Genomic DNA, 26,494 nt, shown 5'->3' on the forward strand with positions numbered 1-26,494 from the left:
ATTGACAATATCTTCGTGGTCTTTGGTGAATTGTGCTCCTTTGTTAGCTGACCTGTTTCTATATTCATATGAAGCAGAATTTATTCAAAAACTTCTAAACTTGTACGCAAGAAGAAAAAATATCTCGCTGTGGCCTTCAATTCGACATTTAGATATGTCGACGACGTTTTGTCTATTAACAATAATAGCTTTCATTCATATGTCGATTTGATATATCCCTGTGAGCTCAAAATAAAGGACACCACAGAGTCGTCCACTTCTGCTTCATACTTAGATATTTTATTGAAAGTAGACATTGACGGCAAACTGACAACTCAACTGTATGACAAACTGGATGATTTCTCCATCGTCAAATTCCCATATTTATGTAGCAACATTCCATTATCACCTGCATATGGTGTTTATATATCTCAACTGATTCGACATGCAAGAGCTTGTTCTGCGTATAGTCAGTTTTTAAATCGAGACAAGCTACTGACAAACAAGTTGATGGTACAGGAGTTTCAACAGTCTCGATTGAAGTCAGCATTTCGCAAATTCAATGGTCGTTAAAACGATCTAGTTCGTCAATACAACCTCGCATTGGGTCAAATGCTGTCTGAAGTGTTTCATACCGATTGTTAAGTCGTTCTTGGCACACTGATTTTGAATGCGGATAACTCCGTTTACCTGATCAGGATATAGGGCTCACGGCGGGTGTGACCGGTCAACAGGGGATGCTTACTCCGCCTAGGCACCTGATCCCACTTCTGGTGTGTCCAGGGGTCCGTGTTTGCCCAACTATCTATTTTGTATTGCTTATAAGAGTTATGAGATTGATCACTGTTCGTTATCTTCACCTTGCATCCAACCTGTAGAAAAACGTACACTAAGTCCAATGATCTAAACAAATCATAACCAAAAATTGATATAACTCTTGAGCAATATGGAAAGGCATTTGACTTTATCCGAAAATAAGGAGATAAATATCGTGTAGAACTATATGCTTGGGAGTATGAAAATGCTCAGAGAGATACTTGTCATTTATCCCGATTCATATAACCGTGATTGCAAAACTTGAAACCTAAATAAAAAACACAAAGAAAATTTGCTAGCAAAATTGAATTTCGAAAAACTCCAAAGGCGAACTTATATAATCTGTATGTGTTGCTACTGAATTGAGTCTGCATTTGCGTTAGCCCTTTCAAGTCAAAGAATTTGCTATGATAATCAAAAGGCAAATTTCTGACTGCCACAAAATTACCATGCAATAACTTACATGTACCATGACCACCTCTCCATCATCTCTGAATACATGTGTATATAGTATCTCATTGCATGTCTCTCTCAAGTCGTGTCAAACAACCCATCTTATTTTCAATGGCAAACAGGTTTGCCAAATCGTACTCTCAGGACATATGTGTCTCAGCTATGGATGGCAATTGGATACATGTATTACTTAAGCACCTCACGTTTAAAATGACTATGCACCATCTGATGAGAAGTACGAAGTTGATTACACTATTAAACATGTTATGTCACTAGATTGATTGATTGATTGTATGTTTCTTGCTTAACGTCCCAGTCGAGAATTTTTCACTCATATGGAGACGTCACCAAGACCGGTGAAGGACTTCAAATTTAGGCATTTACTCGGCGCTTACGGCCATTTGGCAGTGAGGGTCCTTTAGCATGCCACACCTACTGCGACACGGAACATATCCGATGACTCGTGACATTCACACCTGATGCCGAGCGTTTGGCGATGGAACTGTCACTATCTGTTTTAACGACTTAGGTTTGTCGCGGCCGGTTGTAGAAGTTACTGACAGACTCAAGAGTTTAAAATTACTATTTGCAATGCGATTACAAATTCTGGATTAATATTGCATGCAAGAATATCTCTTACAAATAACTCAGTAAGTCATATACCTCGCCTTAATGTCAAACATCTTGAAATATAAACAAGGGTTTGAGTTCTTTAATGCAAAAAACATTTTTGCAAATGTCCATATTGTGTTTGTAAGACTGTCGAAGTTTTTCCATTTTTAAACAATACTTTAATTACAAATTTCATGAGTTTGCACCAAAACTTGAAAAGGTTCCTTTGCATTAATGTCAAACCATCTTATTCACAATTAAAGGGTTTACATACTTTCAAAAAATAATTGTTTTCAAAGGTCCATATTATTTATATATGATCTGAAGAACTTTTCCATATTTCGGCGATTTTTAAATTTAAAAAAAAATCATGTTTTAGCCCCAGAAGTCGTAAACGCCCCCAATTATTTATGTCAAACATCTTGTCAATCAAAGGGTTACATAAGTTCATATACTACTTGTTTGTAAATGTCAATGACACCTATATCGGATGTGAAGACTTTTTTCCAGTTTTCCGCTATTTTTTTTATTTTTTTTTTTAGAATTTTTTTGTTTTTGCTCCCAAAATCGAAAAGGTCTCAATGTTTACAATCTGATTTATAGTTAAAGGGTTACAGGTGTTCAGAATTGTTTTCAAATGTCCATGTCATCAATATGGGATCTGGATGAGTTTTCTATTTTTCGTCGATTTTTAAAGAAAAAATCATGTTTTGGCCCCAAAACTCGTAAATGCTCTCACATATTTATGTCAAACAACTTTATATATAAACAAAGGGTTACATTCATTCACAAAATACTTGTTTGCAAATGTCAGTGACATCTATATCAGATCTCAAGAGTTTTTCCAGTTTTTGGCTATCATTTTTAAAAATTTCATGTTTTTTGCCACAAAACTCGTAAACGCTCCCACGTAGAAATGTCAAACAACCTGATTTATAATCTAGAGACTATGTACTTTCAAAAAAATACCTGTTTGCAAAAATCCCTAGAGGGGTCCCCCATTACCTTTACTAGCCCATGGTCTATATCTATGAGCTTTAAAAGTGGCAAGCCAGTAATTGATTGTATTTGTTGTGCTTATAAAATTTTATTTCATAACTTGTTCGTTTAAGGTATTTTAGAGGGCAGATTTTGATAGTCATCGTACTTTATTCTTTGCGATGTATGATTACTTGATTACTGTTGTCAAGTATGTCGTGACTATTAATGAGGAAACCATTAAAATTGAATTACGAATATAGGACCCTATCAAAATTTTCAACATTTCCAGAATAGCTATCAAAATGGTCGATTGTCTGCAGATTGTCATATTGCATGTATTTTATATAAAATGGATTGTTTGTGAAAAAGAAGGAGTATGTTATAGAAGAGATTCAAAGTAAGGTTTATGTAATGTAAGAAGTGAAATAAGAATAATTCTTTCAACTGGTTTATTTTTTGTTTTACGTCTCATTAGATAACGTTTAGTGATGAAAACATTTCACTAGGCTTAGGTGAAGCAACATAAGTTTTTGAACAATGCATGACGTACATGTAGTAGTGAGAATTCTTTTTCATGGCAACACCTACTGTGACACATGGCTTCCGTTTTAAAGGTCATACCGAAAGACTCGTGACTTTCTCCTTAAATACCACGGACTTTGCGAAGGAACAGTCACTACTTGTGTAAAACATCTTCGGTTGGACTCTCAGTCGTGACTGTGGTACAGTATAAAAGGCGAAGATAACGAACAGTGATCAATCTCATAACTCGTATAAGCAATACAAAATAAGGATTTCGGAAAATACGGACCCCTAGATATTCCAGAGGTAGGATCAGGTGCCTAGTAAGAGTAGGCATCCCCTGTCGACCGGTCACACCCGCCGTGAGCCTTATATCTTGATCAAGTAAACGGAGTTATCCGTAGTCGAACCATTGTATATGAGACTTATTCTGTTTTGGTATTACTTCTGCTTTTTTTTAAAAGCCTTCTGATTGTTAAAGGTAACAATACTTGCTAAAATGACTTTAACCAAAAATGTACCTATATCATCTTGTATCAGTTGTAGTTAACTATTGTGTATTATAGAAAGCTATTATCAATTGTATATCAAAGCATCAAATGTATTTGTAGTAGTAAAAAAAACTAAATCAAAGTATTAAAGTTTTATAGATCAAAATAGCGTGCAAAACTATTAAAGTTCTATAATATAATTCTCAGGGAATGTATATTACTTGCAATCGTGTAACTTATTTTACATATTTATGATATTTATGAGTGGAGTGAGCTGATATGGTAACACATGTACCACATCGAGTCGAGAGACTTATGCAAGACGTCGCCGACCGTCACACATTTTCCATTCACTAGTGTTCCAGAATGAGACATTTAAGTTTTCCCAACACACAGATAACATTACGGAATTACACATTGCTATCGAGGTGACTTCTAACTGCTACGAACGCGAAATAGTTTATCATCTACTTAAAACTTTGTATTTCCTGTGTAAAAACATAAGCAATAGGAAAAAGATTAATTGTTTCATGATTTTTCACACATATTGAAAATCAATAATAGTTGTTGTACTTTTCCTGTCACTGGAATCTTCTTACAAGAGGTATAACAAAATAGATAAATATAAGTATTGACCATTCTGTAAATAGGAGGAACTCGAATGCAAAAAGAAAATATTTCGGTTGCAAAAATTCTGGATTTTTATTTTATTCATATATATCGTTAATAAAATATTAAGGGTCGGCAACGAAAAGGTACATATAGGTAGGTTTGGAATACCGGAAACACATATATAATTTATCTTGGCCTTATAACAGTAAAAACTATATTCCTGAATTTTACTCAGTTCATAATCAGTCATACTGAACACACTCAATTTGAGATGTATATTGTTTGATACCTCGTATGTGTTGTTATTGTTCATAACAGCGAAGTTACTTTGACGTCACATTGCACTGTTTACACTAACGTTTTATTTCCCGCTTTACATAAATATCTACAGTCGTGTTAGGATATTTGACAGCTGTCTGCAAACGTCCGGAATTTTTTTTAATTTTATGCGCCTGCGATGGATATATCTAAATAAAGGTATACACTGGCTGCGTTTTCGCCCTGTTAACTTAATAAAGTATTTCATATAAACTTAATATCAAACAGATTTTATTTAATAAAAAGTGAAGACAGTGCATAGTGATCAATCTCATAACCTCCACAAGGAATACAAAAAAGTAATATGATCAATTGGTATGATTTAACTATAATCAAGTATGTAGCAATTTTGTAAAAATAAATGTTGAAAAGAAATATTGCTGCGTTTCTGCACTATGAATCACCCACTTTCAATTTTAAGTTAACTTTCTTTATATTAATCTTTTACAGTAATACAAAATATTGTTGTTCCGGTTACAGAAAAATAGAGGGTAAATGCACTGGTAAGTGGTTCAGTAGATTAACATCAAACAGTCCGGTGTGTGGCAACAGAGTGTTTTTGTAGGAAAATTATAATGATTGTGTTAATTATCAAATACAACTATCTGTAAGATTCCAAGAAAAAAAAACCAGTTACTCAAGTTCAATAAAGTCACGTGTGTTTGACACCATGTATACATTTTTGCTCATCATTAAATACACTTTCATTGAATAATTTGTCCATTTCCACAACAAATTTTTATATAACAAAATTTATTATCTTTATTCTACTAGTATTGTATTCACATTTCATAGAATCAGATATCTGTTGAACTGTGCTCTAGAGAAAATTAAGTGAATTGTACAGAGAAATTTACAAGACAATTCTAATGAATATTCCTTCTTTTATCTCATAAAAATTGCATATGGTTGTTTAGGTAACCATGTATACATGTTATTTACACAGAAGCAATGGATTGGGATTCATAATGAAATTTACAAGACAGTTACAAAATACATTTTCTAATTATTGAATGTTATGAAGTGAATGTTTTCAAATTATCATGTGTTTGATTACAACTTGTTTTTTGCAAACAGAATGTGTTGGTTTCTTCGGATACAATTGCGATAAACAATGTGTGAATGGATATTTCGGAAAATCGTGTAAAGAGGTTTGCAACTGTACTAAATCAGAAACCTGTAATCAGTACGTCGGATGCATCGAAACCAAAAGTAAAAGTAAGTTTAGCATGTGGTTTGACAAATTAGAAAAAAAGACATCCCTATTAGTCCATGCAAAGATTTGAATGTTTGTTCGCTTCATCATTGTTGAACAAACAAGAGAGGTACACACATGTAAGTACCCTTCATGCTATATACAAAATGTAATCACAAAATCGATCTTACAAAGGACTAAACATCCTGAAGCCCTAACATTATAGCCAAGCTTCCCCTCGACTGATATAAAATATTATATCAAATTTTGATTACATTATTATATTGATTATGATTTCTATGAATTTCTCCATTAATGACTAAACTACGACAGACAACAAAGGACCATGCCCGCTTGTTAGACTAATGGTTCCTGCAATAACGACTTTGCTGATTCTAAGTTTCATCATGTGTTTTATGATCTGCTTATATAGGTAAGTATGCAAATCTAAGAATGAATACTTAGGAGTATAGCTTTGTAACACACGCAAATATTTTCAACTTGTTAAGTTCGTTTTCCTAACTATTTTTCAAGAACACGAAGAGAAGGAAAGTATAAAGTGGACAAAGCCATGAAAATGAAGTCAATCCCACAGAAAAAGTCACAAAACATTCAGTTGATTCGTTACACGAGCAATGTACATGAATATAGACAATACAGTGACATCGATATTACGAAATACACATATAATAGAGAATTTGAAAAGCATATGACACATGACTACAGTCGAATCATATTCCCTAAATTTACATCAGTGGATATTCCAGCAGACCAGTACAGTACGACCATAATACGTAATCCATACGTATTGGTGGATGGAGAAAGTGAAAGCAGCCCAGACACTTCTGATGGAGGAAATATTAAAAAAAGACATCCCTCCAATGACGAACGTAGTGGAAAAAACTCGAGACCTTATAGTGTAGTTCACCCGAATGGATTTGATTTTACCATCTAGTTATCTCTATCAGGACCAGAAAGTTTATGATTAGACGAAGTCAGAGTTATACAACTTCATTATTCAGTGTCGTTTCAAATCGTTTCAATCATATATTTTTAAAGAAATTCCATTGGTCGATTTTTTGTGCATTTGTATACATTGAATGAATACTTATGATTTCTTTCCTTGCATTGTGAGGACTTTTAAGCAACATGTATATGATTTATACCAATTTTACTAACTTTCATTTAAATCCACGTTGCTGGTATTTTTGAATGATGAATGTTTTAATTCTAGAAAGAATTAATTAAATGTCTAGTATCTGTTCTAGTCACTAAGGACTTGGGAGTGTGCTCGAGGGACTCTCCTCAAATGCCTATTGCACAAAGTAGATTGGTGTAAAGTATCTAGTGTGTTTACTATATTAAATGAATTATACACTTATCTATTTTTTATTTGATTTCCTTTCCTTTTTGAATGCTGTTTACAGACAAATGTATCACAGATTAGACGACATAAGCAGTGAACAACCTATGAAGTATACGTTGTACCCAATATTTACAGTACACTATACATATATTGGGAAAAGTAAATGAATTCGAAAATTAGAAGAATATGTATAATGCTTTCCATTACATACATGTATAAATATCATCAAGGGTAGAAGGTAAATGCAGTTTAAATTTCTCCTCAGAAAGATATCTTTAATGAATGAATGAAAAGTGAAGATAATGAACAGTGATCAATCCCATAACTCCTACCAACAATTTCCTCTTAAGGATGATCAAGAGGATAACTTCCTACTATATGACACCCCCCATTCTCTCATGAATGCACTATTATCAACAATTGTGTAAAATATGATTGCAATTTCTCGTCGAATTTGCAAAATAAAAATTTGACATATCATGAGTCCTTTTTACACCGACATATCCCGTTGTCCATTTCATCTTCAGAGAAAAAACATATTCCAAATCATACAATTTTTTCTTTGAAAATTCTTTATTACGGAAAAGTAATATTCAATGATTGTAAAATTTGAGAAAATCACGTATTCTCTTCCAACCCCTTCCTTATAAGCATGTATGGGAGAATGTGCGTGATACATAAATATGCTACTAAAGATTCTATGAAGAAAACATTTGTAATGAACAATCTGTTTATGCTTTGGAAGAAAGAAATGTCTTGGTAGATTACGTCCGTGTCAACTCATCTGATCGCTGTACCAAGTTCGGATCTTACAGTATAATTGACCTCGAAGATGGTGTTGTCACCACGCTAGTGAAGGTAAATTAACCGTCGTATCAAGTCTTGGTTCTAAATACATGTCAAATCTAAGTCGCTACTAAAGACATGAATTCAGTTTGTTTATTTTGTGCATTAATGATACAAAAGTGCTAGTGTCAACTTATGCAATTTGCTAGCAATCAATTTGACCGAACTTATTTCAAATACAGAGCATGACATATGTACTTTGAATGAAAGAATTATCAGTTTGTTGATAGATAAAAAGATAAAAATGATATAATAGTATGTTGTTGCAAAAACATCAATGTACCGGATATATCATTTTTTCGTTAGTTTTCTGTAGAGGAATGAAGTGCAAAACAGCAATGCCATGAAGAAAGGTTTGAAGCGGACTGTTGAATGGATGAAGAACAACAATGTGGAGATTGGGACCATCATAACTGATCGCCATCTCGCAATTCAGAAGTGGATAAAGGAAGATTGCCAGAAACCAAACATTACTCTGATGTACAGTGTATGGCATGTTGCAAAAAGTTCCGTTCTATACAATTCTGATAATTTCAGATGAGTAGTAATTAGAACTAGTTTGTGATTTGAAATGCTGGAAGAATGGGAGTTTTATACAATGGGTTTTACAGAAATCAATGTTATTGAATGAAATGTGAAGATAACGAAGAGTAATCAATCTCATGACTCCTGTAAGCAATACAAAATAGAGAGTTGGACAAACACGGACCGCTGGACACACGAGATCCGGTGCCTAGGAAGAGTAAGCAATCCCTTGTCAACCGGTCACACCCACCGTGAGCCCTATATCATGATGAATAATAATCGATAATCAGTTTAAAACCAGTCGTTCAAAATCAAATTTAATCCATGAAATTAATGCGGTAGTAATAGTTTGGATATCATAGGCAAACTTAACTAATGAATACGGGATTTATAAAATACATTGGGTTGATTCGGTATTACATCTTTCATACTTCAAACAAAAGGTTTTTGTGTGTACCAAATAACTTGGCACACCCTAAGTCCATGCTTCATGGTTGGGTAACCTTGCCATTGTAATTATAATTATCACCCCACTAATTATCGATCATAGGTAACAATCAAGGAAGGGCGTCACGCTTTCTGAATACGGTGTGTCAGTTACCAGAATTGGCATGGAATATTGGATATTAAAACAAAAACACAAATCGTTGGTTGGCTTAGGCATCCAACAGAATCAAGAGATTAGATATGCCGGTAGATCGCTATAAATCTATTTAAGATATACTCGAACGGCGCGGGTTCGAATCCCGCTCATGCCGGTAAGTGAAAAGTTTTCTAGTTTTCTTTCGGAAGATCGGTGGTCTCTTCCCAGGCACATTATATCTGGGATCTCTCTTGCACCAATAAAAAACGCCACCAGATAACTGAAAAATCGTTGAGTGTGGCAGAATACAGCAAATAAATCAATCAATCAGAAATTTCATCTAGGAAACGTATGGAACTATTTTCTATCCTGTCCGAAAATTTCCAAAACAATAGTTTTAGTAAGTTCTTAACTTAAATCCATTTGAAAAAGCATGGCAGACACTCTTGAAACATGGATGAAGATATATTGAATGTGCAAAAAATACTAATCATACTTGAAAACTACTAACTGTGCACCCTCACCCGGCTGTTGAATTCAAGTAATCTCCCCTTGAGGGCACAAATTATCAAACGAAACCGATACAAAATTGCACCAATAAAGATAAATGTGGATAATCTTAATTAAAAGATATAGATACGGAAAGGTTATAATAAATTAAGGTGGAATGATACACCTGGTGATTTTACCTGTACCAATTCTTCATATATTTATAGAAACATCTGTAATAACCCAGACCACAAGTATTTGTCGTTAATTTTTCATTAATTTTCAATTGCGTACTCCAGACATCTTCATTTTGTCGTTTGAGATATTCCTGTTTATGATGTTTGAATGAAAATTAAAGAAAACAATATTTTTAGTAATCATATATTCTTTTTATTTCAGAATAAAGTTGATTTTTTTCAACATTCATTTCTTGAAAACTGGTGGTCAAATCTGTACCAACTCTTGTAAATAGAAAATATACATGCATATTAATGATATGGAAAGGTGAAATTGAAAAAAGGTTCTATACAACCATATATGAAAAGCTTTATTAAAAATGTTGGTTTTGAAATGCCGGATGGAAGAGTTATCTTTCTTAAAATACCAAGATCCAAACAACCTGGTACTTTTTGTAAGAAAATTATACAGTTGGCAATATACATGTATTTTCGTCCAAAAGCCAAACACTCTTTCTCAGATAATTGATAAACGATAAAGTAAGTAAAATATACAATGCTATTGTAAGAATAAACTTTTTGTTGTACAGAATTTTAATGCATATCTGGATTAATTTATGCAGGCATACATTTGCATATGAGCAAAGCAGTAAAATAAAATGCATTTGCTGTTATGGAGTATGATATTGTCAACATAACAGGCTACAACAGTAGGATAAATATTTCTTTTTAATTCGAGGAAAAAGAAAAATATATGCAGGCAACAAACATTTAAAACAAAGACCAGATATTGAATTAAAATGGATGAGTATTAACGCACACAAAGAAATACATTTCAATCTATTTCTTGTAAATCTCAACCTAATCAATTTTATAATTTTTGCATATATTGTTCTTCCGTAAATTTAGGGGATCAGCAGATTGATATGTCATTATGTATTGTGTGAATAGTTTTTGGTCTGATCCCCTTATTATATTATGTATATATTTTTCCTTATTTGCGTCATTTGAATAAATGACATATTTCATCTCTACAGTGGTGTTGATGTTATTGATCTAAACTCAGCAAAACGGAGCTGCGGTGAGTTTGTGCAGCATGAGGAAACATAAACATAATGATTTTAAAATAAAATTTCAATTAGAAGTAAACAACCCCTTTACCTATTTTTTCTTCCAAACTGTCAAGTTCAACAATGTACATCCCTTCCACATACTGTAACTATGTACATAGCCCTTTAAAGTTATCATACACATCTTGATAAATCTATATCATCTTCATCACTGGACTAAGCAGGTTCACAATCTGACACAGGAAGAAATGTTACAATCTAATTAATGGAAACTTTTAGTGACTGCAATATTCTATTTAATATCATATTTTACAGCATTTTGTATTTTATGTAACTATTTACCTGATTAAGATGTTATGTCATTAAACTTGAATAAAAATGGCCAGGACCAATGAAACAGGGTGTATGTACATGTAGCACGGTAGCACCCTAATCTGTCATGGCATTCTTTCTTTCCTTTTAAAACATAAGCAAAATTGAAATTCGTATATATGAATGTATAAAATATATCTTTCAAAATCAAAAACTTTTTCATATATGCAAGTACTTTCAATAATATAAGGATAAGGTGACAGATAGATATACATGTAGCATTATATGTAATCCTTTCCTTACACGTGATACATATATGTATGTTTTAAAAATCCAACTAATTCAGTAATGATATTGATGATGAGTCGGAGATAACCATTCATTTAAAATATTTATGATAAAAGTTTTGTTTGAAATACAAGGTATTATAAAATCATGTGAACTTACCTTCGTATCTTGACCGGTCGTGGTAGCTCAGTGGTAAAGCGCTCGCATCGTACCTTAGTGGTCGTAAGTGTGAGTCCTACTGATGCCATGGCTTCGTCAAACATAAGATGTAAACTTTTGGTAGTTCGAACTATTACTCCTTCACCAAATACTCGGCATTTAGAAGCGAGAGTCACGAGTCTCTAGGATTTGACCTTAAAAGATGAGGTCCCGTGTCACGGCAGATGTTGGCATGATAAAGAATCTTAGCACTAGGCCTGCGGTTTTTCAGGTTTTCCCTGCGCTTCTAACGGTATCGCTTTGTTTATGAACAACTTATTTTAGAGCTCGTATCCCCGTCAGATATCTCTCCTTCAATAAAGCGTTGAAAGGAACTTGAACTAAATTTACCTTTATGAAAAGAAGAGTTCTGTTTGCGAGTTCCTAAGCAATTTGTTACACGAGTAAATCAGTTTTTACCAGAAGACAATGACGTTTTACCAGAATTACCTCCATTATGACGATGACCCATTCCCCCTTGAATAGAGACAACAAGCAGTTTTCATTTTTCGTGTAAACCATGTACTAAATGTGTTGTTAAAATTTTGTCTTTCCACTCGATTTGGTCCCTCGCTTCGCTTAGCACCAAATTTCTTTGTATTCGAGAAAAGTTGACCAACATATATTTATAGGACTGAAAAAAAATTGTGCTGTTCTCCAAATAAAATGACTGGAAATCTCCCAAAGTGGACAAAGAGCTTGTCAACCACTTGTGCTGAGTTGCTGCTTCAACACCTGACGGGAATGGTGAAGTGGTGTGGCGCAGATTCGTTGAAGAAGCAATATATATGAAAGGTGAAGATAACGAACAGTGATCAATATCATAACTCCTATAAGCAATACAAAATAGAGAGTTGGGCAAACACGGACCCCTGGACACACCAGAGGTGGGATCAGGTGCCTAGGAGAAGTAAGCATCCTCTGTCGACCGGTCACACCCACCGTGAGCCCTATATCCTGATCAGGTAAACGGAGTTATCCGTCGTTAAAATCAGTGTACCAAGAACGGCTTAACAATCGGTATGAAACACGTCAGACAGCATTTAACCCAATGATAGGTTGTATAGGTCAAAATCTTGAATTGGGATCGGTAATGGTTGGGAAACCAATATAGTTTTCTCCAGAATCGGAAATATGTGTTCCCGTTTCGGTAACGTCGTACCAAGACTAACAGCAGTATTCTGAACCCGTTGAAGCCGGTACAATATTTTTCCCAACTCCAAAATATAGACAGTTTCCATAATCAAGTTTAGATCCTAATTTTTTCACAGATGTTGTACTCTTGATAATATGGTACCCCACCTTGTGATGTAGCGTAGGGGCGCAGTCCAAGTTTTGTTGTGTTGAAAATAGAATTAGTTCAATCTTGTCTTGATCTAATTTAAGGAGGTTCTATGTCATCGAAGATCTTGTGTCTGTGATGCAGGATTCCGCATAGCAATGATACTTCATATCATGGCGATGGCATATTGGTCCTATGGGTCTTGCGAAAAGGCAGTGTAATTTGGGTCCCACAACAGATCCCTGGGTAGCTGACGGGTATCTGACCTAATGGGTCTAATGGTAACACACTGGTGCCTATCTTGTAAATAGGATCTGATCTACTCGAGGGTATCATCATTAACTCCATAAGATAGGGGAAGGCATTGAAGTAGTATTTCATGGTAGATGACATAAAAGACTTCTGACAAATCAAGGGGGACAAGGACTTTTGTTTACTAATGATCTAGCGCCGACATGACATCGCTATGTACTTTAAAGAGGACCGTTTCCGTAGAATGTCGAGCACGGTATATTGATTGCAAAGAATATGCGTCAAGATGACTGTCCATCCTACTAGCCACAACTTTCTCCAGAATCTTTTAAATAAAAGATAGGAGACTGGTCGATACTAGTAGTTTTTCAAAAGCTCTTCGTAAAGTCCAGGTTTTTAGAAGAGGTCGAACAAGCGCCTTCTTAAATCTAGAAGGAAAGACTTTCTGGTCGATAGAAGAGTTGACTATCCTGGTGAGCAAGGAAAGCAATGGTTCTATATATACTTCTTCAGATGAGACGTGGAAATAGGGTCGAGTATATATGATTCACTAGGAACTTTCATTATGATATATTTGAGTTGAGAGAGAGAGAGAGAGAGAGAGAGAGAGAGAGAGAGAGAGAGAGAGAGAGAGAGAGAGAGCGGACTTACACCTTTTAGTAAAACGCAGTTTACAAACGTAAATCTTAAGTTTACGTGTACATCAACACCCTGCTCTCTGAATATTTATTTCTCAGGTAGACAAAGAACCGTACTGATGGAGAAAATGTCAATCATCTTATAATGAACATGTACACCCTGAAACATGTGTAGTAGGTTAACAGTCTATCTTTTGTTTACAGAGTATAATTATACATGTAGTGACAATAAGCACACGTAATACATTAAATGTTTGACTTCATTTTCACAAACATCAATACCTGATATATCGCACTAGTTGTTACTGTGAGATTTGTTTTCATTTAAAGCATATTGTACTATTCAACCATGTTTCAAAATTAAAAAGGTTGCACTTCCCAGTTGACAGCAAACCTCTTGAAGTTTTGAGCAATATTTACTTTCAGCAGGAACAGTCTTGAAAGAAGATTTGCAGTCTTTAATTGGATGCATTCAGGACAAAAAAACATCCTTTGTCTTTTTACCCGTTCATTCCATGTTTGTGGAAACGGAGAAGACGCTTGGTGATTTCTTCATGGGAAGCAGTTTTTCGGAGATGTAAGTGGCCCCCGTTTTGGATATGCCTGAATGAGATAGTTCTGAGTATGTTAAACAATGAATGTCACTAACTGTCCATTTCCTCTGATTTACCACATCAGATAATAAACATACCACATCGTATGACATCATATTATGTGAAGTTATCGCATTACATGATGACATTACCATTTCATATAATGATATTATCATCTCATATAATGCCATGACTTTATCATATAAGGATATTATCGCATCATATAATGACATTACCATATCATATGATAATATAGCCACATCACTAGAAATATGACTACAATTTGTAAAAAAAAAAACAACAACAACGAAAAAACCAAAAACCCAACCAAAAAAAAAACCCCCAACCAACAACGTATCTTTATCTGTATGCTATTTTAAAATTACTCACAAATTTGTCAATATATTTTCCTGCAGTCATTATACAGTTGTATAAAATGCTTATTAATTTATGTGTACATATTTCACTACTATAATATAATTATTTGATGTATATCTTTAATACTATATATGCATTTTGCCCGATGCAATCGGCAAAAATTATTGTATAAGTTTTGGATATGGTTTGTTATAGATTAGGACTGGGAAATAAACAATATATATATATTTTTTAAAATGAAGGCACCACATCGTGTCATTACAGGACCACATCATATAAAGATGTTCCTACACAACGTATTGACAGTACCACATTATATGATAAACAAACTAATCTTAGGGTAGGTATGGCGTTCCATGCATTTTCCAGATAACATTCTTATTTGTCTTTAGTGTTTTTGCATTGATGGAATTAGCAAACTTAGTATCTATTTCGATATGTTCAAGTTGTGGCATGGGCATTAAGTACTCGGTGAGTACAATGTCAATTCGGGAATATATGTCAATTATTTCGTATGTGAATGAGGAAGCATAATGGTTGATAATAGAATATTTCCGTCATATCAAATTGATTACAGGGAAGCAGAAATAATTTAAAATGAGTGAAGGCTAAAGTACAAATGGTATGTTATGCACAAGTAATGATCCCATGGACTTATAAAACTAATTTCCGATAACATTTTCAGGTAATGATTTCCTCAAAATATGAAATACTTATGATTATCATAGAAAGTTCAAGAGACGGTTAATTATAGTTACATGTACGAAATAGTGACACGACCTTCTTTGTTTTGGAGTCGAACACTGACCTTGACAACTGCTTTTTATACTTGATAGTTAGCCAAATTATTACCGTACGAACTTACAGATTACAGGAAAAAAGAAACTAGCACCATTAGCATCTGTCGACACACAGGTGATCAGAACCCATACAGTCTGTGATTACACTTAGAACTAGATGTGATGATCATGCGAGTTCCTGAAAATGGACTACACCGTAACATTCCTCCAAGAGCTGGAGATACAGTCACAAGTCCTTTCTCTTTTCTTTGTTTCATCTTTCAAATATGACAGAATGACCGGCTCTTACCGTGAGTGGCTTTAACATGTGCCTAACACGACTCCAAAACTAAATAAAATAGCTTTGTAAAGATTATTGCAACTGCTTTCTTTTAGTGGTGATGACACAAATAACCTTTTGCACTTTTTGCATGGCTCATGCCACCATTTCGGACGATGCATAACAGAGTGTTAATTTCCAACAACAGATGGTATTAACTGATTTATCCCAATTCATTGCAACCTTCTCTCAATTTCGCACAGTGTCCAAAACCCTGACTAGCAGAATAGTGACCATCAAAATGATGAGCTAATGTCACTGTGCACATGCCCATGACCGCAGTATATATTACGGTCATCAAATATGACACCTGAATTTTATCTTCACAATATTTCAAATACATTGTAATTGTCTATTTAAAATATGTCGAGTAGGACCTTTAACTATATACAACCAATCCACCATTAATGTTATTTCCTATGTTAAAGATTTTCAAAAGTAGGTGAAATCCAAGGTGTAGGTGATGAGGTAAAAAACAATTTGGGGACCGAAAATAAATTCTTGCCACAAGAAAAATACATATGAAATATGAAAACCCTCTAACCGTCCATTCAAAAGTTATGGACAAGGTTAAAGTTTTTGTGGACAAATAGACAGACCAAACACTATATGCCCCCGACTCTCCGATTACAGGTGTATAGAAAGCAAAGTAATCTACCTTACAATTATCATAAAGTTACAGTCGTTTATTGTTTATCATGTTTCAATAACAGTAACCAACAGCGAATGGCATCGAAATTACAAATGTTTACTTTTAAAATTATCATCGAAAATAACGCAGAAAGACAATTGTTAGAAATTATGTCATTTGTTTTACCGATCAGGTCAGCTGTCATCCTTTGTTGACTGTAATATATACTAGGGCCATCAGCTTGTGCAATGCTAGTGTACCAAAAACCCCATCAACCAAAGTGCAAAAATTTTAGAACAAATTTACAAGACAGCGAGCAACCCAATCAAATGCATTTATCACTATAGTACATGACATCCATTTTAAATCTTAGAAAATCATATCGGTTTCGATCCTGAAGAATCAATAAATCGATTTGACATTGCTGTCTCTATGACGGAATAAGTGTGACGCAAACCGGAGGTGTACTCTTTTGGTACTACAGACCCTGAGACGGACTACAACAGTGGAACGCTGCTCGGGAACGAACATGTTACATGTTTAATTGGGAAACGAGTGGAATAGATAGAATAGAATAGAACGAAGGGTGTGGCTTAAAACGGAGCACTTTTGACCTAGATTAGAACGAACGGTTTGGCCTCTATTTAAAATTCTGTTATTCGGAATTTTTCAGCAAAAGCTATATGATCCCGAATCTCCGATTGCGGGAGCATAAAAAATCCCCTGAAGTCATATAAGGCCCAATTTTCATAGAATTATCACCATTAAACCCATATATGTCTTTCTTATGATAAACATCCAGTATATGATGTAACCGAAGATTGTTTTTTCATCATTTGATGTTGAAAAGTGTCATTACTGATTTTCTCTGAAAATTTAGACTAAGACTCTTCAGATATAGTCTTTTCTCAACCCGACCGAGTGCCATATTAAATTACAATGACTTGATGACGCTAGATGAGTTCTGATTTACCATACGAAAACAAACGGTTTTTCGTGAGAATGGAACGCTTCGGCCTACGAACGGAACGTTGAATGATTTTCTGGTGAATTGTGATTTTTTTTTCTCGACATTATTTCTACGATAAATAAAAAAAGCAATGCAGAGGTTGTACATCGTTGTCGAATGCCTTTGGTCATTTTACAGGTCCTAGACATCCATCCATTATTTTTTGTGATATACAGGATTTCTATATAAACTTTTTATCCATTTTATGAATTGCCCTCCAAAATTAAATTTATTAAGGGTGTTGAACATGAAGTTCCATTCTACAGAATCGAAAGCTTTTTGAAAATCAAAAAATAAGATTGCTCCTTCTTTTGGTTTTGTTTCACAGTATTCAAATATATCAAGTAAAAGTCTTGCATTTTCACCGATATATTTACCTTTAATGTTAATTAATGATATCTTTAATTCATTTGAAGAGAGCAATAATTCTTTTAGAGAGAGGAAGTATATAATTAAAGATATCTTCAATTCAACATATCCACAATTGAATTATCTCTTTAATTGAATTGTTGCTCTCTTTAAAAGAATTAATGCACGCATTGATTCCTTATACAAAAGCATTGTAAATAATTAAAGATATCTTCAATTGAATTAGAGAGATCATCAAATTATTTATACCGAGCTCTAAATTAATTATTGCGAGCAATATTTCTACGAAATTGATGCTATCATCAATTGAATTGAAGAGAGCAATAATTGAATAAATGCGCGCATTAAATCAATTATTGCTCTCATTAATTCAATTCATGCACGCAATAATTGAATTGAAGCGCGCATTAATTCATTTGATGAGATCAATAATTGATTTAATGCTCGCATTAATTCAATTAAAGAGAGCAATACTTGAATTGATGATACATGTATCTTCAAATAATTGAAGATATCTTCAATTATTTGAGTTTATGTTAATTTGGCGTTCCATACACATTGATGTACTTATTTTGCACGTGAAGAATATCTTACTTCAGTAATTATTAATACAGAAGGTCATTTTGTAGATTCAGAGAGTGTCACCATACATCATGTCTCCCCTTCCCAGAAGGGGGACATATTGTTTAGTGTGAATTCTTCTTCTTCCGCTTCTCATACAAAGTTTGTCCCGGCCATAAAATTTCTGTCTTTTGGCCTTTGATATTTGGTATGTGGGTATACCATGATAAGAAAGTGTGTCGCCTACCATTTTTGATGACTTTTGACTTTTCTGTAAATGTCAAATAATAGAATTTCGGGGCATGTCTTTTATCAGGACTATAACATTTCTGTCTTTTGACATAGATTTTTGATACCAGTATTTGGTATGTGGGTATACCATGATAAGAAAGTGTGTCGCATGCCATTTTTGATGACCTTTGACCGTATTGTTTAGTGTGAATTCTTCTTCCGCTTCTCATACAAAGTTTGTCCGGGCCATAACTTTTTTTGTCTTTTGGCCTTTGATATTTCGTATGTGGGTATACCATGATAAGACAGTGTGTCGCGTATCATTTTGACGACTTCTTACCTTCTATGTAAAGGTCAAATAATAGAATTTTTGGGGACATTTGTTTTGTCCGGACCATAACTTTTTTGTCTGTTGACATAGACCTTTAAAATTTAGTATATTGGTATGTTTAATTTACTATCATATGTTTACAACACTGTTCCTTGTTTGAAGCTCATATTCTGCGTATAGTCAGTTTTTAAATCGAGGTAAGCTACTGACAAACAAGTTGATGGTACAGGGATTTCAACAGTCTCGATTGAAGTCAGTATTTCGCAAGTTATATGGTCGTTATAACGATCTACTTCGTCAGTACAACCTCGCATTGGGTCAAATGCTGTCTGACGTGTTTCATACCGATTGTTAAGCCGTTCTTGGCACACTGATTTTGACTGCGGATAGCTCCGTTTACCTGATCAGGATATGGGGCTCACGGTGGGTGTGACCGGTCAACAGGGGATGCTTACTCTTCCTAGGCACCTGACCCCACCTCTGGTGTGTCCAGGGGTCCGTGTTTGCCCAACTATCTATTTTGTATTGCTTATAGGAGTTATGAGATTGATCACTGTTCGTTATCTTCACCTTGCATACATATAGGCAAATGTTATATACCGTAAGTCTTTAAAAATTGTCCTTAAAAATGTGAGAAAACCCCCCAAGGAAAACATCACTTTTAGTTTGCTAAAACAATTCTTCCTAATCACTTATTGAAACTGGTAGATATTACAATGTTCCTATAAATATGAGGGAAATATATATCTTATGGGGAATCTAGTTGAAGATGAAATTCACTTCCTTTATATTTAGATTTGGCATTGCACTTCCTTATATAACAGTACTAATGAAATCAATGTGACAGATACAGTCAACAGAGAATTTATTTAAACTAGATCTTCTAATATAGTGAATCATTTGACTAATTCATCTGATGAATGGATATCAACTTGTGAAGATGATGAAATTCTTAATTGCTTAGGCAAATTCCTTCATAACAATTTGCCTTCAGTTTTGTATAACAAGTTATTTTATCTTTGAAAGCTGCCCCATTTATATGAAGTGCAATGGCCCTTCTCTATATTACATAAAGTTATAATGTAATGTTCTCCCATACTCATGTATTTGTGTCATTGTATGTGAATTTCTCTATACTATTTTTGACAGTCTTTCTGTACATGTATGTGTGGAATTTTCCTTTTGTCCTGTTTTGGCTCAGAATTAGAAAATTAAATCGTTTCTATTCTATGGCATGGCATAACAATCTCTGAGACTAAAGTCAGTGATATTTCTAGGAGTCAATCATGAGTGTTTATGTGTTTTGAAGTCGTTGACCTTTCTCACAGTTCTATTATCTCCCTTTCGTTGAACAGAATTTCAACCAATGAAATAAATTAGAATTTTCACATCATAACATTTTCAACCAATCACAAAGGAGAGGAAGTGCATCGGCCAAAGACTGTAAAATAGTTCAACCATATGATACCGTCTTCCAAGGAAAACGGTAATGCCATGAAGTTGGTCACGTGATCAAATCCGATAACACCCGATTGGCGTTGTAGTAGATTTGATCACGTACCAAATTCATGTCATATCCCAATTACACTCAAAATGATATCTTTTTTCTCTATTTTGAATTGTGTTCTTACCGAGCTTCCATGATTATGTAACAGAAGACCGAAATAACGATCGTGCAACAAAAAATATAGTTACTTAGATTTTTTTCGAATAAACAATTAGGAACAATATCTAAGAGAATAGAAGTTATTAATATTTAGCTTAGGTTTAAGAAAGACGAAACAGGTGTAAAATAAAGGTAATTTAGAGCGGAAAGTCAACTGAATTGAAGACAAGAAGAGCGGAGTAAACTACGTTCGTGATGTGATTTGCGATCAACGATGGAAAAACTGTGACGTTGGCGTAGCCTACTAAGTTGAAAACGCAATTGTTGAACATAAATTTGACAGAAATTCAAAGGATCAGGGAAAATTGATGGATAATATGATGGGCCAAGCTAACGTTAAGATCTTGCTCAGGTTTTAGGAAGGAAACAACGGCATGTTCATCGTTAGGACTCTCGGTTGATGTAGGAGACGCTCCGAGACAGTAGGACAGATTTAGACGAAGTGTAGGTAGGTTTTTTTTTTATTTACCTTCAGTGTGCGTTAAAGAAAATAAAAACGAACTGTCAGAGTTTTTGTTCACTTGAGAGATTTCTGTTGTAGGATTTTAATGACAGCGGTACTCCGACATGAACAGAATTTTTCGATCCTCGAAACCAGCCTCGCTCATGCCTAGTCAGTCGTGATGTCAGTTATCCGGAAACAACAGGTCACATCGTCGTCATAAAGTAAATAGGTCTATATCTCTACCTCCATTTTTTCTCCTTCCAATATCAAAGTTACCTTATGAATTAGCCATGTTGAAGAAGTTGCAGTTTAGGCATAGTTGTAGACGGTATTTAAAACTGTTTAAAATTTAAAAACCTGAACGGTATGTTTAATGTTTCTGTTTTATTAATTGATGAAATTCTTGTCTGTTTACAAAATAAACCCTGTATGAATACCCCGATGCATTTGTTTCTGTTATGATGTGATTGCAGAGGTGAATCCAGGATTTCCGAAAGGGGGGGGGGGGGTGAAAGTCAAGTATTAGCCAAATTACTCGGCCATTGTGGGTGCCAGTCTGGAATTGTACTCACACTATTTCTATTTTTTAAATTTGTGGCAAAAGGGGAGGTCTCTAAATCCGCAACTGCAAAAGCAAGAAGTCAGGTGAAAGTACCTGACTTTTGAAGCGGTGATTGTATTCATATGCAAGAAAGACTGATCATGTGACTGACTTCATGTTACAAGAAATTGAATGTCAATTGCATTAGTATTATCATATGAGGAAGTGCATTGGCAATCCTCAGTACCCCTTGCTTGTCGTAAGAGGCGACTAAATGGGTCGCTCCTTCAGATGAGACTACAAAAACCGAGGTCCCGTGTCACAGTAGGTGTTTCATGATAGAGATCCCTAGATCAGAGTCAGAACCTCTACCCCCAGGGATAATGAAATTTACAATTTTGGTAGAGGCCTTCCTTCTCGACAACACTAAGCATTCATTTTTTTCTTACAGATGTGCGGTTATATTGAAGATTTTTGAAAATTGGTAAATATTTCTGTCCCACCCCTGAGATCACAGGAGAGCAGGAGTCCTGACATTTAAATTTAGGTCTCTCTTGTCCAAAAGATGTTTTAAACCAAATTTGAAAAGAATTGTAATAAGTTAAAAAAAATGTTAACCAATCAAATTGTACATCAAACACCTTAAATGAATAACCAATAATGAATGGGTTTAGGAAAGAGGAAGAAATAAAATCTGGGCGTTTTTACATGTAGGAAACCAAAGATTATATCAATTGTGATTTCCTCGAACACTAGATCACCGAATGAGTTCGAGAGAAAAATAAATAACATGGACAAACATCAGACTGCCATAGTCATACACACAATAAATTCTTTGCATGGCTTTCGAAGTATTAACATATTCCTTAACACTTTGGAGATTGATAAACTAAATAGAGTAAACACCCGTAAAATGCATCTGTACTCGGAATAAAACAGAGCGTTAGAATATACAACAGGAAGGGGTAGTTTACTGAATTCGATGTTGCTCCCATTGGTAGGGGAATTACATCATACGACGTGGGCGACCACTTGATGATATAGCCTAGATTTAAATAGCTTGAAATTCATGAAACATACAATTACCATATTTTAATCACAGAGAGAGAGAGAGAGAGAGAGAGAGAGAGAGAGAGAGAGCAAATGGTGTATCTTAGAAAAGAAGCATCGATATCGTAATCTAATACATAATGTTTTTATTCAGTAAATGAACATGAAGGCAGTTCCGACATTCCTCTTCTGAGAAGCAGTGATGACTTAAGACATTTATTAATGCTGGTTATATCACAGACCCTCCTTGTGTTTTGTGTATTTTTTGTTTTGTGTAACGACACTTTGCTTGAAGTGGCACGTTCCGTAGTACTCTCATCTTTAAATAAATATCCTGCTCTATGAAAATCCCTTGCTGTGACCTACAACTCTACATTTAGATATATCGACGACGTTATATCTACATTGTATTAACAATGCTCATTTTTATTCACATGTAGATTTGATATATTCCAGTTAAAGACACCAGTCTTCTATATCCGCTTCATATTTGGATATTTTTATTGATAATAAATGTTACATATATCAATACATTAACAACTCAAACTATATTGTACTATGCATTTAACCTGGCCGTACTTGCTATTTTTCTGTTGTATGAAAGGTTAAGATAACGAACAGTGATCAATCTCATAAATCCTACAAACAATACAAAATAGATAGTTGGACAAACACGGACCCCTCGACACACCAGAGGTGGGATCAGGTGCCCAGGAGGAGTAATCATCCCCTGTTGACCGGTCACACCCGCTGTGAGCCCTATATCCTGATCAGGTAAACGGAGTTATCCGCAGTCAAAATCAGTGTGCCAAGAACGGCTTAACAATCGGTATGAAACACGTCAGACAGCATTTGACCCAATGATAGGTTGTACTGACGAATACATTGAATGTACATGATACATATATTGTAATATTTAAGACGAGAAGCCAGCAAATTGAAAAAAAAAAGCTTGTCTCCAATACGTTTGATTATTTAATTACCCCTCCCCCCTCAAGAAAACGACTAACTGGATGACCTCGGCTTCTCCATCCTCAAATTCCCATATTTATGTAACAATATTCCATTGTCGCCGGCATGTGGTGTTTGTGTCTCTCAATTGATTCGATACGCGAGAGAATGATCTGCTGATGATCAATTTTAAATCATGCCAGGCAACTGAAAAAGAAGTTGACATTACATGGTTTTCCAACAGTCTCGTTTAAAGTCAGCATTTCGCAAAGTCAATGGTTGTTGTAATAAAGGCAGATCTTACTTGAAAATACAATCTGTTGTTTGGTCAAATGCTGTTAAATCTGCTTTATACCGATTATTAGGCCGGTTTTAACATATTGATTTTGACTACTGATTACCCCGTTTACCAGATCAAGATATAGGGCTAATGGCCGGTGTGACTGTTCGACAGAGGATGTTTACTCCTATATACCAGATCTCATGTATGGTGTTTCCAGAGATCTGTGTTTGCCTTGCTGTTAATTTTGTGTTCTTTATAGGATTTAAGAGATTGGCCACTGTTCGTCATCTCCATGTTTTTATGAAATCAATTTGTTTACGTTACATAAGTTATCATATGACGCCATTATACCGCAACTGTTTGTCGGTATGTTGTTCGCATTGTTGTTTTAGAAATAGATTATACCTCATCCGATCAATATCGAGAGAATCCTGGACCTCTTCATTGTCAGATTGGTCATAAAAGATAGTTACTTTCATAGGTTGAAGGGGTTTTCACTATCAATGCACCAACTGTTTGACTGGTGATTGACAAATGCCCCTGTGGAATTCATTTAAAGATTGATAGTTTTGGAACCAAACGTCAGGGTTTCTGCTTTGCATATCCTTATAGTTTACATTATAGTTAACAAACGTCATGGATAGCTTGGTCATGACTAGATGATCTTTTAAATTACTGATTTTTTTGTTAGTACGTGAATATTCACATGCATGAGACTCTCTACTACATGTATGATTACCAAAGGTTATCGTCGTCCACTTGATAGCTAGGTACATGTACTTGTGTGGAGTATGAATGTTACGGGTTCCTTACACGCTGTTGTTACATATGTAAATCGATTAAAATTTAGACATCCGGACGCAGAAGATTTTGTGAAGTTGAGGAAGGAGGAAGTTGCTGGATTGTAAAGATATTTTTTCAACATAATCTATCTGGTAGTTATGCTGGGAAAAAGTGTTTTGGTGCTTTGGATTTTACTGTTTGACATAGCAGATCTAGATTCTAACAATTGCCCAACGACAAAGTGAGTATATATACAACATGCATGCATGTACCCTTAACACATAATTCATGTGATTTTCATTTTTCCATATATATATATATATATATATATATATATATATATATATATATATATATATGCAAGGTGAAGATAACGAACAGTGATAAATCTCCTAACTCCTACAAGCAATACAAAATAGATAGTTGGGCAAACACGGACCCCTGGTCTTAAAGTTTACTATTGTAGATTAAAGTTTCACAGTGTTCAATTAGTAGTTTCCATACACACTACAAATACAATTAAATGCTTTTCACAAAGCGTTTACAATTTATTACTACAGAAGGGTAGATATTTCGTAGTGACATGTACATGTAGGACTATAATGAATCAAATGTTGAATGTTTCGTATTATTGTACATGTAGGCTAACCATGCTAAACAATGCAAGGTGAAGATAACGAACAGTGATCAATCTCATAACTCCTACAAGCAATACAAAATAGATAGTTGGGCAAACACGGACCCCTGGACACACCAGAGGTGGGATCAGGTGCCTAGGAGGAGTAAGCATCCCCTGTTGACCGGTCACACCCGCCGTGAGCCCCATATCCTGATCAGGTAAACGGAGTTATCCGCAGTCAAATCAGTGTGCCAAGAACGGCTTAACAATCGGTATGAAACACGTCAGACAGCATTTGACCCAATGCGAGGTTGTATTGACGAACTAGATCGTTATAACGACCATTGAATTTGCGAAATACTGACTTCAATCGAGACTGTTGAAAGATGCTGTGCTGGTTATAGAAAAATAAATGACAGTTGCGCAGGCAAGAGTATTCATATATGGAGCAGCATACACGTTTTCGAAGGTTTTGTATACTTTTATCTCATTTTCATTATACCTTTAATAAACGTTGTAATGAAGTCAAAATCTGTAGAAACTCATTATATACAATACCGTAAAATACATATACATGTAGCAGTTCCTTCTCATTAATTACAATACCGTAAAATACATATTCATGTAGCAGTTCGTTCTCATTATTTACAATACCGTAAAATACATATACATGTAGCAGTTCGTTTATGCATCAGTTCTTCTTCAGGTAAAACGACGTAACGAAGCCACCATTTTGTACAGATTGAATTGTTTTGAATAATCTTATTGATGATTATTAGCTCCAAAGCACTAACCAAGTGGACTGCACTCGTTTTTTGCTCAAAGCAGGCAAATCAAAACAAATTTGAGAATAGAAAATATCAATTTATTTAGTAAATGACGAAAAGTATATACAGTACAGGGGGGTCATTAAAACCAAGTAAAAAAGAG

General features: G+C 34.7%; 1 protein-coding gene and 1 long non-coding RNA gene across 4 annotated transcripts in view; both read left to right on the plus strand.

The window, feature by feature from the left end:
• LOC125664663 (uncharacterized) overlaps positions 1-26,494 on the plus strand; it is a 91,264-nt gene that overhangs the window by 54,131 nt on the left and 10,639 nt on the right. The window contains exon 1 of one of the 3 annotated variants that reach the window (XM_056140869.1): positions 24,989-25,186. The exons of the other annotated variants lie outside the window; for them this stretch is intronic. Coding sequence (XP_055996844.1) covers position 25,186 — 1 coding nt within the window. The 5' untranslated portion in view covers positions 24,989-25,185. Of the gene's footprint in view, positions 1-24,988; positions 25,187-26,494 lie in introns of those variants that run through there. 3 annotated transcript variants of the gene reach the window in all.
• Positions 5,864-7,360, plus strand: LOC125664684 (uncharacterized). Its single transcript, XR_008796053.1, has 2 exons — positions 5,864-6,412; positions 6,514-7,360. It is a non-coding gene; the product is annotated as an uncharacterized LOC125664684 (long non-coding RNA).

The sequence above is a fragment of the Ostrea edulis genome, chromosome 6 (genome assembly GCF_947568905.1).
Source record: "Ostrea edulis chromosome 6, xbOstEdul1.1, whole genome shotgun sequence".
Lineage (NCBI taxonomy): Eukaryota > Metazoa > Mollusca > Bivalvia > Ostreida > Ostreidae > Ostrea > Ostrea edulis.